The 19,002-nt window shown below is 42.3% G+C and overlaps 1 protein-coding gene across 1 annotated transcript in view; it reads left to right on the top strand.

Moving 5' to 3' along the window:
* Il2ra (interleukin 2 receptor subunit alpha) overlaps positions 1-14,314 on the top strand; it is a 42,573-nt gene extending 28,259 nt beyond the window's left edge. The window contains exons 3-8 of the mRNA XM_051195059.1: positions 4,589-4,699; positions 7,764-7,979; positions 9,465-9,536; positions 10,243-10,314; positions 11,375-11,441; positions 13,970-14,314. Coding sequence (XP_051051016.1) covers positions 4,589-4,699; positions 7,764-7,979; positions 9,465-9,536; positions 10,243-10,314; positions 11,375-11,441; positions 13,970-13,994 — 563 coding nt within the window. The 3' untranslated portion in view covers positions 13,995-14,314. The remainder of the gene's footprint in view (positions 1-4,588; positions 4,700-7,763; positions 7,980-9,464; positions 9,537-10,242; positions 10,315-11,374; positions 11,442-13,969) is intronic.
* Positions 14,315-19,002: the final 4,688 nt, after the last annotated feature.

Raw genomic sequence — 19,002 nt, 5'->3', positions numbered from 1 at the left:
TCAAGTTTCATCCACTTGCCTGCGCATTTCAAGATTTCAAGATTCCATTGCCGCCGCCCCCTTGCAGAGTTTTCCATTGTGTAAATGTGCCACATCTTCTTTATCCATTCTTCAGTTGAGGGGCATCTAGGTTGCTTCCAGGTACTTGCTACTACAAATAATGCTGCTATGAACATAGTTGAGCACCTGTCTTTGTTTCATGGATGTGGATCTTTTGGGTATATGCCTAAGAGGGGAATTGTGGTAGACTGATTCCCATTTTCCTGAAGAACTGCCATAAGGAGCTCCAAAAGGGCTGTACAAGTTTGCACTCCCACCAGCAGTGGAGGAGTGTCCCCTTTCTCCATATCTTCTCCAGCATAAGTTGTCATTGGTGTTTTTAATTTTAGCCATTCTGGCAGGAGTAAGATGGTATCTCAAAGTTGTTTTGATTTGCATTTCCCTGATAGCTAAGGATGTTGAGCACTTTCTTAAGTGTCTTTCAGCCTTTTTGATTTCCTCTATTGAGAGTTCTCTATTCAATTCTGTACCCCATTTTTAAATAGGTTTTTTTGTTGTTTTGTTGACTAATTTCTTGAGTTCTTTGTATATTTTGGAGGTCAGCCCTCTGTCAGATGTAGTATTGGTGAAGATCTTTTCCCAGTCTGTGGGCTGCCATTTGGTCTTGTCAACTGTGTCCTTTGCCTTACAAAAGCTTCTAAGTTTGAGGAGGTCCCATTTATTAATTGTCGATCTCAGTGTCTGTGCTACTGGAGTTATGTTCAGGAAGCGGTCTCCTATACCAATTTGTTCAAGGGTACCTCCCACTTTCTCTTCTAAGAGGTTCAGTGTGGCTGGATTTATGTTGAGGTTTTTGATCCATTGGGATTTGAGTTTTGTGCGTGATGATAGACATGGGTCTACCTGCAGTCATCTACATACCATCATCCAGTTATGCCAGCACCATTTGTTGAAGACTCTTTCCTCCTCCTGTAGTGAGATATTCACTTTGTCTGCTTCTGTGGCACTGGAGGCTGGAGCCAGGGGCAGAAGTGACCTGAAGAAGTAGGTCTGAGGCAGAGCCCGTGAATACTATCTGGCTGGCGGGAAGCTGAGAGGAGAGCATCCAGTGGACCTGCTGGTGTTCATCTGTCTAGGTTGTAAGGTATTTCTCCCTGAATAAACATCTGTTCGGCCTATGTGTTTATCCTGATCCTTATTAAACTGCAATATACTCCTATTGTATACTTTTATCTGTTTTGTCAAAAATCAGGTGTTCGTAGGTGTGTGGGTTAATATCAGGATTTTCTATTTCATTCTATTGGTCTACTTGTCTATCTTTGTGCCAATATCAGGCTGTTTTCAGGACTATAGCTCTGAAGCAGAGCTTAAAGTTGGGGATGGTGATGCCTCCTGAAGTTCCTTTATTGTATTGGGTTGTTTTGGCTATCCTGGGTCTTTTGTTTTTCCATATAAAGTTGTTTATTATCCTTTCAAGGTCAGTGAAGAATTGAGCTGGGATTTTCATGGGGATTGCATTGAATCTGTAGATTGTTTTTGGCAAGATTGCCATTTTTACCTTGTTTATCTTACCTATCCAAGAGCATAGGAAATCTTTCCATTTTCTGATATCTTCTTTAATTTCTTTCTTTAAAGACACAAAGTTCTTATTATATAGGTCTGTCACTTGTTTGGTAAGTGTTACCCCAAGATATGTTGTTTGTGGCTATTGTAAAGGGTGATGTCTCTCTGATTTCTTTCTCAGCCCTTTTGTCATCTGAATAAAGTAGGGCTACTGATTTTTTTGAGTTTATCTTGTATACTGCTAGTTTGCTGAAGGTGTTTATCAGCTGTAGGTGTTCTCTGGTAGAGTTTTTTGGATCGCTTATGTAAACTATCATATCATCTGCAAATAGAGACAGTTTGACTTCTTACTTTCCAATTTGGATCCCCTTGATCTCCTTTTGTTGTCTTATAGCATTAGCTAGAACTTCTAGTACGATATTGAAGAGATATGGAGAGGGCAGCCTTGTCTTCTTCCTGATTTTAGAGGAATCGCCTTAAACTTCTCTCCATTCAGTTTGATGTTGGCTGTTGGTCTATTGTATATTGCTTTTATTATGTTTAGGTATGTTCCTGTTGTCCCTGATCTCTCCAAGACCTTTATCATGAAAGGGTGTTGAATTTTGTCGAAGGATTTTTCAGCATCTAGTGAGATGATCGTGTGGTTTTTCTTTTTCAGTTTGTTTATATGGTGGATCATATTGATAGATTTTCCTATGTTAAACCATCCCTGCAACCCAGGGATAAAGCCTACTTGGTCATGGTGGATGATTTCTCTGATGTATTCTTGGATTCAGTTTGCTAGTGTTTGAGTATTTTTGCATCAAGGTTCATGAGGGATATTGGTCTGTAGTTTTCTTTCTTAGTTGTGTCTTTGTGTGGCTTGGGTACAAGTTGATTGTGGCCTCATAAATGTGGTAATGTGGTAATGAACCTTCTGTTTCTATTGTATGGAACAATTTGAGGAGTATTGGTATTAGTTCTTCCTTGAATTTTTGGTAAAATTCTGCAGTGAAGCCATCTGGCCCTGGGTTTTTTTTGGTTGGAAGGCTTTTGATGACTGCTTCTATTTTGTTAGGGGTTATAAGTCTATTTAAGTTGTTTGTCTGTTCTTGATTTAATTTTTGTACATTATAGTTATCCAGAAATTTGTCCATTTCCTTTGACTTTTCAAATTTTGTGGAGTACAGGTTTTCAAAGTATGACCTGAAAAGTCTCTGGATTTCCTCAGTGTCATTGTTATGTCCTCCTTTACATTTATGATTTTGTTAATTTGCATGTTCTCTCTCTGGTTTTTGGTTAATTTGGATAAAGGTTTGTCTATCTTGTTGATTTTCTCAAAAAAAAAAAAAAACCCAACTCTTTGTTGCATTGATTTTTTTTTGTATTGTTTTCCTGGTTTCTAGTTTATTGATTTCAGCCCTCAAGTTGATTATTTCCTGGCATCTACTCCTCCGGGGATGAGTTTGCTTCTTTTTGTTCTAAGGCTTTCAGTTGTACTGTTAATTCTCTAATGTGATTTAGAATGAACATATTCTTCTCCCATTTGATACTCCCAATCTCTCCTCTATTCCCTTCCCATTAGACATTTTTGGTTTCTTTGGACAGCTTTCTTGTACTTTCCGGTCATCTAGATATAATTTTATGAACCTATGGAAAGTCTAGGAACTATAAATGAAAAAAAAACATGATATTTCTCTTTCTGAGGCTGACTTAATTGTTTAATATTGTTGTCTCTAGCTGCGTCCATTTTCTTCTTTATGGCTGAAAATTTCCCATCATGCCACTGACCTGAGAGTGGTGGCACATGTTTGTAATCCCAGCACTCAGCAATCAGAAGCAGGTGGATCTCTGTGATATTCAAGACAGCCTGGACTATATAGTGTGCTCCAGGCCAACTGGGAGTACATAGTGAGACCCTGACTCAAATGTATGTGTGTGTGTGTGTGTGTGTATGTGTGTGTGTGTGCGTGCATGTATGTATTAAAGAAAAATTCTACATATACAACATTTACTTTAATTATTCCTCTATTGTTAGACACCTATGTGGGTCCCATAACTGATACATGTTGCACAAATAATAAAAACCCAGAGACAGGTATTGGGGTTCAAACTGAAGTTCAGAAAGGCAAAGCAGCCAAGCCACCAGAGAACCCTTATCTCTAACAAGGCTGGGGTGATCCTGTCCTCAAGGTGGCTGGAGACTAATTACCAGGTCTGAGACCCTGCTCCTGTCTAATATGCCTCTCTAGTGCTAGGATTAAAGGCGTATACCATCATTGCCTGGCCTCTACAGCTGTAGAGGCTAGCTTTGTATTCTAATCTCCAGGCAAGATTTATCAGATTATAAATAATATATCACCACAGATCTGTTGTGTCATTCATCTTTATTTCTTAACCTTGGGGATGAAGTGAGTCAGTGAGCCAAACCACTTGGAGGGCAGAGTTTAAAGATGGCTGCTCTACTAGAGTGCCTGGTTAACTAACTTATTTTCAAACAGATCTCCCCTTATCCTAAGCTGGAGTTCTGATGCTTCCTCATCTGCAACTTCTCTTCGTTGCATTTTCTTAGACATTTCTCCAATTTGAATAGCTCTGAAACACTATAGGAGAGTGAAGGAGTTAAGTGAGGGCTGTGGAATTAGACTCCTCCCATCTGCTGTGTGCAATACTGGCAGCAACCATGATAGGAGACCTTCCATCTTGATCATGTTTGATTTACATGTACACAGGATTTTCCTAGTAGGATATTCTTGCATTTCTTCTAGGAATGTGTTGTATCCTTTGTCAATATGCATATGGATGAGAATGTGGGCATGGAGAGGTCAGGGCTAGGCTAGGTGTTCAAGCCCTATCCAAGGGAGGGCTTGTTTGCACACCTCTGCAAATCCTACACTGAAATGAGCTATTTCTAAGCACTTGAGAAATGTCCTGGGGTGAATGAATGCACAAACAGTTTTTTCTTTCTTTCTTTTCTTTTGTTTTTGTTTTTTTTCTATTCTGAGCATTTGCAAATTTATTTGCTTACTCCTCCCATATTCTCTAGCCAACAGCAACACAAGAAAGCAAGTTACACCTAAACCCGAAGACCAGAAAGAGTGGCAAACCACAGAAATGCAGAAATCAACTCAGTCTGTGCACCAAGGGAACCTTCCAGGTAAGATATGAGTCTCAACAACCATCCTCTAGCTGGCTCTTGGTAGCTGACCTTCGGCTACATGGAAAGGATGAGCCAAATGAGAGACATTAGTCCTGTCTTCCACAGGCAGGTGCAACTCCTTCTTGTTCGCTCAGAACACCACAGAAATGACAATATCTTCCAATGTTAGCAGAATCATTGCTTAGCGTTTTAAGCCATTCTTTCTGAAGGTAACATAGACTATGGCTTGAGGGCATCAGACTTCAACTGCAGATTCAATTCAGTTCAAAAGTATGTGATGGCAATAGCTGTGAGCTAGGCGCAGGAGTAACAAGTTAAATAAGCAAAGGTGTCTGCCCTCAGAAATTCCTCCTATTTTCTCTTAAGTGCAAAACAATGAAGTTTGAACAAAACCATTGATAGCAATTTGCTTCTTACAGAACAGGGGTTTTAAAATTATAGCCATAGACAATTATTTACTAGTTAATGAGATATGCATGAGTGGGTGCTGTGTCTGCCCATGAGTTTCCCAAATGAAATAATACTTAAATTAAACCACAATATCAGAAAGAGAGTCTGCTAGGGTTACCTAGATTTGTGGGTACCTGTTGGCCATATGAAGACCCCATAGTCTTACTATAAAGTTATAATCTTACAAAGAACTTTATTGTATCATATATAATCTCATTTGAACCCCACAACTGAGTGAATCAACTAAGACACAGGGAAGTTAAACAATCTAGCTAAAGTCACATCATAGGGTGAAAGTAAGACCTCTGGTTGCTTGGATTAGATGACAGCTCTTTCTACTGAGGGATTATTTTTAACTACTTAAAAACTACTGATAGCATCCAATATTGGGGTGAGGGAAGAAAGGCCAATCAAGAAGCATTATTGCAATGTGATATTTTTGAAAAGTTTCTGCACCCCAATAAGCCTCTCTGCAGATGCAGCAATACAAATCAGACCAAATCAACCCGAATTAGAAAAAGCCCATCCTTAATGGATACAACGCTCCCAGATGGCCTTCCAGCCCCCACAGAGAGGAAACTGGAAAAGAGAAACTGGAAAACCACAAGTCTATTTTCTTGGTGGCAGTTTAAATACCCTGTGGGAGTGGTCTTGAGCATCTCTGTGGGAGGGGTCATCATTTGGTGGGCTTTCTGAGACACAGCAGAGTTTGGAGAGAGATAGGGGAGGGGACATGGGTGGAACCTTCACCATAACAGTTTTCAGTCCTTTTCCTCTTCCATCGCCATCCTGAAATGGTGTTTCCAAATGTATTTGATATTTGCTCCGCTTTCCTGCTAACTGGTGCCATCCTCTATGGTTATTGAAAGGTCTATGTTTGTTCTTACTCAAGAGACAATCAGCCGAACTGGGCATGGTTGTGCATGTCTGTTATTTTGGCATTTGGGGAGCAGAAGCAGGAGGCTCAGAAGTTCAAAGCCAATCTGAACTGTATGATGTCCTCCTCATCCCCAAACAACAAAGAGAGAGAGAACCAGTTGTTTCTAGCTGAGGGATGTTCCATAAATTGTCAGTTTAGTGTTTCCATTTTAAACAAATCAAGGCCTAGTGGTGGTGGCACATGCCTTTAATCCCAGCACTTGGAAGGCAGACGCAGGTAGATCTCTGTGAATTCGTGGGTAGCTTGTTCTACAGAGTAAGTTCCAGGACGGGCTCCAAAACTATAGAGAAACTCTGTCTTGAAAAACAAAATAAAGTTCAAGCAGGTTCTGTTCAATTATGATTTTTTTGACCTTAAAATAATATTTTGTTCTGAGACTAAAACACAGTTCCAGTTCTGTTACACAAAGGGCAAAGAGCCAGGAACCTTCCTACTGGGGCAGAGTATGCTGTCCTGTTGGAGATTGTTTTGAAAATCTGGCAGGCTCCAAACCTATGTGTGATCTCATGATCCAGACTTAGATAGGCTATATAGTGCCATCTGATCAGATGGAGGGCAGTGGGTAGCAAATTCAATTAAATCCGAACAGGCTATGATCTCGGGAGCCAAAGTTCAGCCAAGCCAGGGGGTCAGTCCAGTGAGTTGCTAGGCACAGGCTGATGGGGCCACTGTGGGTCAAGCTTCAGGTGTGCTTTAATTATGATACATTTGTGGTTTAATTAAGGACCATGATCCATTTCTCTGAGATTCTCTCAGTGTCTCCCCTCCTCCAGACATAGGCTTATCCTTGGTCAGCTCAGCAATTTCCTAGAAAGATTACCAACTACCACTCAAATTTATGGCTCCTCACTTATTCCATGGAAACACAAAGTGCTCTACCCCGTTGCTCTCAACTGAGTGCCCTCTTACACCTGTCTACTTTTCGAAATCCCTCAGAGTCTTTGCAGCATCAGTTAAATGAAGATCTCATCCCCTACAGCCCTAGCAAGCATCCACTCTTCACTTGCAATACCCACTTTCTGTTCACTTACCTACATCTTTCTTGACTAATCAACTGTCCGATCCTTACATGACTGACAAGGCACTATGTGACTTTTGCTGGGGAGACATGAACAAACATCTGTTAATCAGACAACAAGCCAAAGAAGCAATTCTATCCACGTACCATGCAATGAACCAATGAATTTATTGGGCTTACTCTTGGGAGCATGGATGACTCAAATGCACCCCAGCATGGATGACAACCCACGAAAGTTGCATCCCTGGAGATCCCTGCAGGACTGGCAGAGAGCTCCAACAATTTGAGGGACCTCTTAGTCATTGTTACTGCTTATGTAACTGCACAAGGGGTCGATGAGTTTCAGGAGCTTCCAGAGACCTGTGAGTTTTGTTTGTTTATTTGAGTCCAAAGGAGCCTCCCTCCAAGAGGGAATATTTCAACTCAGAGGAAAAAGCTATACAACACTGGGTTTCATACCTTCCTGAAGTTCCTACCTTCCTGCCCCCTGGATGCTCTCAATAGCCATAGGTTCAGTAAGAGAGTGAAACAAAAGAATAAGAACCAAGGCCCAGTTTCTAGCAACCAGAGTTACTCTGGGTGCAAGAGGCAACCTACAGAGGCACTCATTACACCTTCCCAAACTTGCCTTCAGAATTATTTTCCTCTTCCAGGTCACTGCAGGGAGCCCCCTCCATGGGAACATGAAGATACCAAGAGAATCTATCATTTCATGGTAGGACAGGTACTTCACTATGAGTGCATTCAAGGATACAAGGCCCTACAGAGAGGTCCTGCCATGAGCATCTGCAAAATGATCTGTGGGAAGACAGTGTGGACTCAGCCCCAGCTCACATGTGTAGATGAAAGAGAACACCATCAGTTTCCAGGTAGGTTATTCTTTTCTTGTGTCCATCCATTCTTTTCTCCATCAGTCCAAGGTGAGAATCCTCTCTGCCAACGGACTTTGGAAAAGCCACTTGATTCTCTAGGTCTCATCTTCTAAAACAGAACAGATCAACACTGAGATTCCCCTCATTGCTGCTCTAAACATAGATTGAGACAGAGGAATAGTGATCTCTCTAGTGTCCCAATGCACACAGGGTGCTGTCTCCTTGTAACAATGCTATCCTATGTCTAGCTGATCCTGAACTTCCACAATTTCTGCCCAACTACCAAGACTTTCCATAGTTCACAAGGGCAAGTCCAGCTTCACACCCACATGCTTCTTCTTTCACTTGTATTTAAGATAGTTATGCCACTTGTACAATGTTTCATTGTCATTACACTTCCCTGTAAGGTCCTTCATGATCTTTGATTAAAAAAAAATACAAGTATGTGGAAAGTGATTTGCTTTAGCATATATGTTCACATACCCACTCCTGCTCACATATAGCCTGCCAGTGTTGAGATCTTCTGCCATATTTTTTTTGAAATCTTACTACTTCTTTAATCAAATTCACTCATGAATTTTCCTAGTTTCTTTACCTCTACCGTTTGTCACATTCTGTAACTTCTTCCATGATTCTCTCAGGTTGCTATGTCTTTCCCATAACTTGCTTTCAGTAAGCCACCCTTAGGTCAGGGCATGCCAATAGTTTTCTTTGTAAGAGATGGAATGGCAAGTTCCTAGGAATCTGTGATAAAATAATGTGACCAAAAGCAACTTAAGGAAGAAAAGGTTTATTTGACCTACACTTCCATATCACTGTTCATCATTGAAGGAAGTCAGGACAGAAACTCAAACAGGGCAGAAACCTGGAGGCAGAAGCTGCTGCAGACGCCACGGAGAAGTGCTGCTTACTGGCTTGCTCAGCCTGTTTTCTTATAGAAGGGACCACAAGCCCAGAGATGGCATCTACCATCAATCATTATTTAAGAAAACACTCTACAGGCTTGTCTACAACCTAATCTTATGGTGGCATTTTCTCAACTGAAGCTTCCTCCTCTCCAATGAGTCTAGCCTAAGTCAAGTTGACATAAAACTAGCTAGCACACTGGATAACTGATCACAAAGGAACTGTAAAAGCTCCATTTAGCTCCATTTGGTGGTGGGTGTGGATGTGTGATTTTGACCCATTTCCAAGTCAATGGTGGAATCCAGGGCTAAGTAGGAAGCCTGGAGAGAAAGACTTGCTCGCAGTTCCATAGATAGTCCGTGATGGTTTAGAATTCCCCAGTATATGCCCTGCTATCGCCCTTTAACTGCTTCTAGTGCCTCTGATGTGGAACTGTGTCCCCAGGACATGCCCATACTAGGTGTCATGCCTCAGCAGGTGTAGCTGGTGCAAACAGCAATTGGCAGGGGGAGGGAGGTATTAGAGCCCTATATCTTCATCTTGGGCTCCAAATTAAATCCCTTTTCTCTTCTGCAGCCAGTGAAGAACCTCAAGGAAGCAGCGACCCTTTTCCTGAGAGTGAGACTTCCTGTCCCATCACCACAACAGGTATGGAGAGAGCTTTGAGAACAGACATTGGCCCCCAGGCAAGCGCACACAGTGTCCATGCAAGCTTCTCCAGCGATGAATAAGATGAAGAGGGGAAGCTGGCCCTAGCTGCCTTCCTTTCCTCCAAATCAAGAATATGGTTATAGCAACATAATCAACCCAAGGCAGGCTGGGAAGACGGCTTGTCATGCAAAGCATAGAACCTGATTTTGATACCCAGGAAATCATGCTCAAATTTTCAAAAAGCTATATATGGCAGTAGTTGGCTATAACCTCAGCACTGGGGAGACAGAAACATGAGGATCTCTGGGGCTTGGTTGCCATCATCTAGTTTAGCTGAACCAATGAGATTCAGGTTCAGTAAGATACTCTGTTCCAAAAAATAAGGTGATCAGTTAAGAAAGACACCTGATGTTGACCTCTGACCTCCATAGGTACATGTGTATGTACATATGAACACACACACACACACACACACACACACACACACACACACACATGCATACACTCTCTCCACACACACGCAATCTAAAGGGGGTGTCAGAAGGAGAAGTCACAGGACTGAAGTTGAGGTTTCCAGACAGACCCTGCTAAAGTGTCTCCCCCAACTGAGTAACAAATCCACTAAGATGCCTCTCCCCTTCCAGTCTCATGCAGTCCTATGCTTGCTATAAACTGAGTCTTTCCTTGTTTCTCTTTCCCACAGACTTCCAGCTCCCCACAGAAGCAGCTACTACTATGGAGACATTCATACTTACAGTGGAGTATCAGATAGCAGGTGGGTCAGGTCATTTCATTTATGGACAAATTGTGCAGCATGCCAAGACATGAAATGATCCCTCTTTTTCAATAATGTTTATAAGGGGAAAAGATGGCTTTAGATGCTAACATTACTCAAAAATGTTCAGAGTTGTATTAGCTAGCTTTTGAATTGCTTTGACCAAAGGTCTGATGAAGCAAACTAAAGGAAAGAAAGATTAGTTCTGGCTCACAGTTCCAGAATCCAGTCCATCACCATGGGGATGCATGGCGGAGGAGACTGAGCAGCTGGTCACACTGCATCTGCTGTTAAGAAACACAGAAAGGCTGGCTATAGTAGTGCACGTCTTTAATTCTAGCACTTGGAAAGCAGAGGCGGATCTCTGTGAGTTTGAAGCCAACTTGGTTTACAGAGCAAGATCCAGAACAGCCAGATAAAATCCTGTCTCTAAAATAAAATAAAATAAAATAAAATACACACACAGAGAGATGAGTGCTTCCCTTACTTCACTTTCCTTTCCATGGATCCTAGTATCTCAGCCCACAGAATGGCACTGCCTACTTTTGGAATGGGTCTCCCTATCTCAGTTAACCTAATCTAGAAAGTCTTGCACAGACATGCCCAGAGTTTTGTCTCTAATGTGACTCTAGGTCCTGCCAATCAATATAAACCAAGAGCATCATAAGACTTAAGTCTTAAGGCACCCTAAGCCACTTCCTCCCACACAAATCTTCAAGAACAGTGCCCCCAAAACTTAAGTGAGGGAGAGAAAAAAATGTCCATAAGCACCCCTGTTGTTCCAGGCAGGAGGTAAAATCAGGCTTCAAAGCTACACCTGCCTGGACCAAAAATGGTAGATTATAGAACCTTCCTTAAGTTTTGACAGCAGTCCACTCCAGAGGACAAGTGCCAGCCCCTTTCCTACAGGAAGAAGCTATGGACTCCAGCTGTGCAGGAGGTCCTTGCTCACCTAGGGAATTTTCTCCCCTGTCCTGTGGATCCAGCTCCTTCGCTCCACATCCCACTGCACCCCCAAAGCATGGCCCCAATGCTCAACCCAAACTCTCTCTTTTGACAGTGGCCAGCTGTGTCTTCCTGTTCATCAGCATCCTTCTTCTGAGTGGGCTCACCTGGCAACATAGATGGTGAGTCTAACACTGCAAGGGCTAAGTGTCCCCAACGTCTGGTCCCTGGCCTCGCAGCATAAACACTGCCCAGAACTGACAAACTGGAAAAATACTTCCCTCAGTAAAGTGCTTACCATGCAGACATGAGCACTTGTGTTCCATCCCCAAAAACAAAAAACCAAACCAAAACCAACCAAACTGAAGCTGAATGTGATGGCACTTACCCTAATTCCAGTGCCAAGGAGCCAGACAGGAGTGATCCCTCAGACTCCCACCAGCCCAGCAAAATTGCTGAACTCCAGGTTCCTTAAGAAACAGTTTCAAAAAAATAATGTAAATGGGCTAAGTAACAATACCCAAGGTTGACTTCAAACCTCTGCATACACATTTACTCCCCCACACATGTACCCAAACATACATACTTGCACAGAGAGAGGGGAGAGGGAGGGAGGGAGGGAAAGAGGGAGGGAGAAAGGACGGTAGGAGGACTGGGCATGCTGCCACATTCCTTTAATCCCTGCCCTGGGGATCTGGAGGCAGGAAGATCATGAGTTTGAGCTTGAGGGCAGTCTGGCTGCATAGACAATAGTATGTCAGCCTCAGCTGCATAGTGAGACAGATCTCAAAATAGATGAATAAATAAAGTGCCTAGGGATGTTGTTCACTTGGTAGAATGGGTGCCTAAGCATGCTCACAAAGCCCAGGCTTGACCTCAGCACCACAACAAACCAAGCATAGTGGCATACACGGATAATCCCAGCACTCTGGAGGTAGAAGCAGGAAAATCAGAAGTTCAAGGTCTTATGCCAAAAGAACCTAAAAATTCTTTTTTAAAAAGAGGTAAGAAAGTAAACTCATCTGAGAAAAGCCAATCTGTCCTCATTAGAGTCTTGTGTATGTGTGTGATATTCAGTCCCTGTCTTAGTTTCATTTCCTGTGGGTATGATAAAATACCCAGACAAAGCAATTTAAGGAAGAAAGGGTTTATTTGACTCACAGTTCCGGCTTGCAATCCATCATTGTGTGGGAGCTAAGGTGGCTGGAACTTGAAGCAGTTACTTATGTCACACCCACGATCAAAAGCAGAACGCAATGGATTAATGGATGCACACTTATGTCCAGCTCACTTTCTCTTTTTCATACAGTCTGGGTCAATTTACATAATGAAGACAGTCCCCTGCAGACATGACCACAGGGAATAACCTGGGTAACCCCTCATTGAGCATTTCCCTCCCAGTAATTTTGGGTTGGGTTGATAATTAAACTAACCATCCCAGTCCCAAAATGTGAAGGGCACCCTCATCCTACCAAAGCAGGATCTGGCCCACCCAGATCTCTTAAATCCTTTAATAACATAGGTGGGTCAGGTGGGAATCAGATTCCTTCCATTCTTATGCTGTTGTTCGTCTGGCCTGCTCCTAATTTCCCCGGGTGAATCAAGAAGCAGAAATCACTGCAGTCCAAATGAGGAGCCCCAGTAGTGGTTATACTAGCAACCACTCCTAGCCCTGGCAATCTAACCATCTCCTTAATGTGTTCTCTTGGGATGGGGATGAAGAGAGATGCCATATACCTGACAGTCCAGGGGCCTCTGAGCTTTCGAGACCTTCTCCCTGTTCAAGATGAGCGTCTCCCTGGTATCTTAGAGACCCAAACACTCAGAACCAGAGGATAGGCTCTTGTGAGCTGTAATAGTATAGTTTATAATGGGAAGTAAGGAAGTGCCTAAAACCACTTGAGTTCCCAAGACCACCTCCCCCAACACACACACACACACACACACACACACACACACACACACACACACGCCAGTACCATAAGGGAGACGGAATGATAACTTTGATAAAAGAATTTGATAAAACAAGCAAACAAAACCCCAAAATAAAAACCATACCTCTGGGGACAGGGGTGTTTGGCACATACCTGAGATCCCAGCACCAGCCTGGGGCTACATAAAAAGACCCTGCCTCTGACCCTTGGGTTCCACATTTATACACTCCCAATATGGACACATAATTATTAATATAATTTTTTTAAACAAAAACAAAACAATTCTACTTTCTAGAAGCTAGTTTCACTTAATGGTGCCCTCTTGTGACCAATTGGAAATCCTACCTCTAAATTACTGAAAAATCTGATCTTTGCCAGAGGTGTTTGGGTTGTTTTGAAACAATTACTAGGAACTAGGAGTGTGCAATAGCTGACTCACATTGGTTAAATTTTCAGGAATTTCATATTTTTGTTCTGGGGAGTTGAATCCAAGGCCTTGTGCATGGTAGGCAAGTGTTCTACACAGCTACAACCTAGCCCTTTGACTCTTTTGTTACTATTTTTCTCTTTTCATACTTTTTTAATGTTAATATTTTTTGTGAGATTGGTGCACTTGGCACTGCCTGTGTGTGGAAGTCAGAAGGATAGAGAAGCCTTGGAGCTAGGTTTCCTCAGGTAAGAAGGTAGCAAGATACTGGGGTATAATTCAAATTTAGAATCTCAGTGTTAAAGTGTTCAGTTCACATGTGGCTCTGACTGAGTTAATCTTCTTCCAGGAAGAAGAGTAGAAGAACCATCTAGAAAACTCAGAGCAGTTGGAGGCCAAGAGAAGCAGATGGGAATCATGAAGCTCAAGGAAATCCAAGAAGTTAAACACTTCTCTAGAGGTGTCTCCTGCTGATCCCTTGGGTTCTAGAAAGTTCTGAAGTCACAGGACATAACAGAACATCAGAAAACTTGGACTCCATCACTAAACTGGACTTTGCCATTGGAGAGTGGGATCTAACCATTTTAATGTCTTTAATGGGAGAGAGGGCCCAACAGCACTCTGTATGCTCTGCTCTCATGTACATATGTTGATGAAAGCTAGTGTGGCGTGGACACTGTTCATGTCATATATAATACAACAACAGTAGCTTTAGGTGACTTCATGGGACCCTCCCAGTTTGGAAAGACTACATAAAGCCCAGCACTAATGTAAATACTCCTTCTCCTCCTCTCTCCTCCCCCCTTCCTCCTCCCCTGCACCTGCACCCCTTCCCGATCTCACAAACTCATCCTAATCAAGTGGCTCCTTTATCAAGCTCTGGTCCCCTAACTGGTTCTTCTGATTTCATCATTTACTAACCAGCCTTTAAAACTCTGGGCTGGTAATTAGGACTCTATATGTTCTCATCCCAATCCTAGAAGGGAACCCCCTTTCTGTTGAAGCTTCAGTTTTGAATTTCCAAAGAACATAAACTCTGGCAGAACAATTTTTGAATAGCATTGAAACAAAGTGGCCAAGTCTGTGAAGACTGTCAATATTCAGAATCCTGTGTCTAGGGTACTGTTGGGAGCAGAAGGCTAGGTCAAGGGACATAAATTATACTTATCAGATGCTTTACTAATAGGCCACTATAGGAGCTGGTGTCTTTGGAACTACTATGACTTGTACTCTAAATTTGGCCTGCACTATTGATATTATTGATGCTTACAAGTGGACATACAAGGTGCGGACATATACCTGGTGCCTATCACAAAAACACTGAAAGGAAACCAATGCTTATGGAAGGGATGAGGAAGCAGAGGAGGCGATTATACTAAAGATTAACTACAGACTGGATATCCTGGCCATCCTCAAATAATTCCCCTCCAAAATCTCCCAATGCCAAGTCACCAGGAAGCCTTAGGAGACATACTGCAGGGCCAGTCCAGTCTCCAAGTCCGTAAATGTAGAATTGGGATTTCTTGCAAATTCCTGGGTGATGCCTTGATGCTGATCTCTAGGCCACACTTTGTGAACCACCAGGCTATCCCTGTGTGCTCTCTCGCCTTCCACTGCTACCAAAAGCAGCTAGGTTCTGGTGTCCAGGCCCCCCAAGAGCATTCTTGTTCAATCTCTTACTTAAGATTTCCTCTCAAACGAGTTGAGTCAGATGTTCAAATTTAACAATGTTTGGGAGGATTCACAAGAAGCTTAAAGTATCAGTTTTCATTTCTGAAAAGGCTGAAAAATGTTATGGAAAGTCAAAGATCAGACAGAGCCATTTTTGATCTCTTATGTGACCAAGTGTAAACCAGACTTTTCCTACCTACAGCCTTCCCCGCACCCTTTCAAAAATATACCTTTTTGGGGGGGGGAAGAAAGGTTAAGCAGAATCTCAAATCACTAATTTTGGAAAAGAAAAAATAACGTTAAAATCTTTCTACGGGGCTTTGGTTAGTGGTGCCTACTTGTAAGCCAAGCACCCAGGAGACTGAGGCAGGAGAGTCACAACAAATGTGAGGTCAGCTTGACCTACATAGCAAAACCCTGCCTCAACTTCCACCCTCTACATAAAAACAATCTTACTTGTATAAAATTAACATTTCCATGTATTGCTGTTTGCCATATGTGTGTCTGGTGCCTAGGGAGGCCAGAAAGAGATGTTGGATCCCCTGGAACAGCTGGTTGTGAGCGGCCATGTAGGTACTGGGAATTGAACCCTTGTCCTCTGAAAGAGGAGCCAGTGCTCTTAATCACTGAGCCATATCTCCAGCCCACTAAATTGAATTGTATTGTCATTATTCATTATGGGAGATGGGGATATGATAATTTTTTTCTTGATAATACTAAGATATTGTTTAACTATTTTACTCTCCTTCTTAAGTGTATGGTGGAATTTCCTAGAAGCTACATGTGTAATGTTGTCATCACTCTGGTGTTAACATATAATGGACTTAACTTGTTGTTTATAAAATAATTAATAAATGATATTTTAAATTTTTCTTGGTTTTAGTTTTTAAAGATGATTAATATTGGTAGACACTAGTTTACATTAAGAAAGTTCTTTGGGATCCTCAGTAGTTTTTAATGGCTTTAATAATTTTTAAAAATATAAAAAAGGTCTTAAAATTCTGCTAAAAAGCTGTTATGATTTGAATTGGAGATGTCCTAGACAGGCTCATGGGTTCAAACATTGACTAGCAGAGCTGCTATGGGACCTTTAAGATGCCCTGCTCATAGAGACAGGTCACTGAAGGTAAACCTTTGAGGATGACAGCCCAGCATTTCTTCTAGTCTCCTTCTCTGCTGTCCTATGAAGCTACTATGTGAGGAGTTCCACAATATACCTCTGCTGCCATAGAGTCATTCCTCTATGCCTTACCTGCCACTGTGGAGTGTAACTTCTAAAACTGTGAGCCAAAGCCAACCTATCCTCCTCTAAGTTACCTCTTCCAGCTGTTTTGCCATAGTGATGAAAAAGGTAGATAAGACAAAGGCAAGACATGGTTTGGAGGCTCATGTGAGCATCACAGCCAGACTCAGATACAGCTGAGATGTTGGAATTATCAAGCGTGGGGCATACAACAATGGAAAATGAATCCTTATGACAGAGAATGATATGGCATCCTAAATCTGTTCTTCCCTTCATCCTTTGGTAATAAAAATCTCTAGGTTTTAGAATAACACATTTTGTTGGTGTTCTAGTTAGTTTATATTGTCAACTTGGCACAACCTAGAGACACCTGGGATGAGGGAACCTCAATTAACACTCTCCTTGATCAGATTGTCTTCACTGATGATTGATATGGGAAGGCCCCACCCACTGTGAGTAGCATCATCCATAGGCAGGTAGACCTGAGTTATATAAGTGAACTGGTTGAGCATGAGCCAGTGAGATATTCCTGTCAGATGTTTCTGGGTAAGTTGAGCGTCAGAAAGAGAAGGCTGTTGAGTGATTTCCAGAGCCCTTCCTCTGATTTCCACTATGCACTCCAAGAGGCGAGGGATAAAACACCTCTTTTGCAGCAGTAGCAAAGATGTGTGTGTGTGTGTGTGTGTTTCTCATCCCTTAGTCCTACATCAAAACCTTATAGAAAGGGATCAGTGAGATGGATCAGTGGGCAAAGGTGCTTGCTGCCAAGTTCAGTCCCTGGGACCCACATGTTTGGAAATAGAGAACTGACTCCATTAACTTATCCTGTGAACTCCACATACACGCCATACTACAGATTTCTTCCCAACACACACACACACACACACACACACACACACACACACACACACACACATGGCCCTTATAGAGAGAAAAACTAGAGGCAGAAGTTGGAGATACAGGCTTCATGAAGTTAAGTTGCTCTTTGGCTAAACCTAACACTACCAGTGACATACAAGAGAAAATAAAACCTACAAATTTGATGTTTTTATTGTTTGAGGCAGGCCCTCATTATGCAACCCAGAGTAGCCTTATAATTGCAATCTTATTTCAGCTTCCTGGGATTGTAGGCATGCACCAACATACCCAGCTCTCAACTTTTTTTTTTTTTTTTTGAGCCTTAAACTTCCTCTGTATTGAATTTCCAGTCCTCCTGTCTCCACTCCTTGAGTGCTAGGATTACAGGCACATACTACCACACTGCATTTACACAATGCTGGGAATAAAACACTGGGCCTAGTGCAGGTTAGCAAGCACTCTGGCAAGTCAGACTAAAAGAAAAAAAAAACCTCTGAGACAAATTACAGTTAGAGTCCTAAGTTTGGCCTCATAGGCTGGTCAGATAGACCAGATAAACCTGAACTCTAGTGGTAAATGCACGTGAAGGGAACTTGCCATCCACACACATACAAACACTTCCAAGACACCTACCTGCAGATGTCCCATAGCTGGTGTGACAGAATGATGAGTGAAGCAGTACTTTTCAGTTCACATGCCAAGAAGCCCAACTGTGTGCATATCCTTATAACCACCTACACATGGATTTGCTGAAACAAAATTACCAGATGTTAATCTGGTTATACCTGATGTGTGACCAAAAAGTGGAACAGGAAACGAACAGAACTGGTTTTATTCCCAGCCACTCTTGGCCTGACTGTGAAGGGGAGGGGAAAATGGATAAAGAGTGGGACTAAAGCTTCAGTTGTCTTGATGCTTTGTGATCTGAGGAGGAGAGGTAGTTCTAATCCACAATTCCCTGTTGAACTGAGAGGTACCTGAGAATTTAGAGGTGTCTAACTGTGTCTTGATACCAGGTGCTATGAATGCAAGTCCCGAGGACTAGAAATGGGGAAACAAGGGAGAATTAAAAACATCCCTATGAACTCTCCTCTGGTGAATGTGGTCCAAACAAGATCCAAATATTCCCACTTGCCCAACTTGTGGGAAATGGTTAGCTGAGGGCAGGAGCTGGCATACCTCCTCAAGGATTAATAAGGAAGGTGCTCAGAGCTCTTCTACGAGTCCCTCCAGGTGGGCATCCTTGCTGGGAATTGAACGGACATCTACAGCTCCACAGGCTGCTGCCTGTTATGCTTCCTCTTCCTCATAAGGCATCTTTTCACACCCAGGACAGAAAGGGAAATGGGGCTTTTATCTGGAATGTGTGACTACCCATAGCCTTCTCCATTGTTCCTTCCCAGAGTGCCAGACTACTGCTGGAATTCTAGCAGTAGGTACCCAAGGAAGAGAGGATGAGAACACTGAGGTCAAATTTGAAATCAAATTCTAATTGAGTTAATAATTGACTTAGGAAATCACTGAAGTGGATAAAGAAAACAAACTTGGAGTATAAAAAAGGTCAAATGAGACACTTTGTAGGCCAGGAATTTAGAATCTGATATTGACTG

Source organism: Phodopus roborovskii, unplaced genomic scaffold (genome assembly GCF_943737965.1).
Source record: "Phodopus roborovskii unplaced genomic scaffold, PHOROB, whole genome shotgun sequence".
In the NCBI taxonomy this organism is placed as follows: Eukaryota; Metazoa; Chordata; class Mammalia; order Rodentia; family Cricetidae; genus Phodopus; species Phodopus roborovskii.
This window is presented reverse-complemented; position numbering and strand designations above follow the sequence as displayed.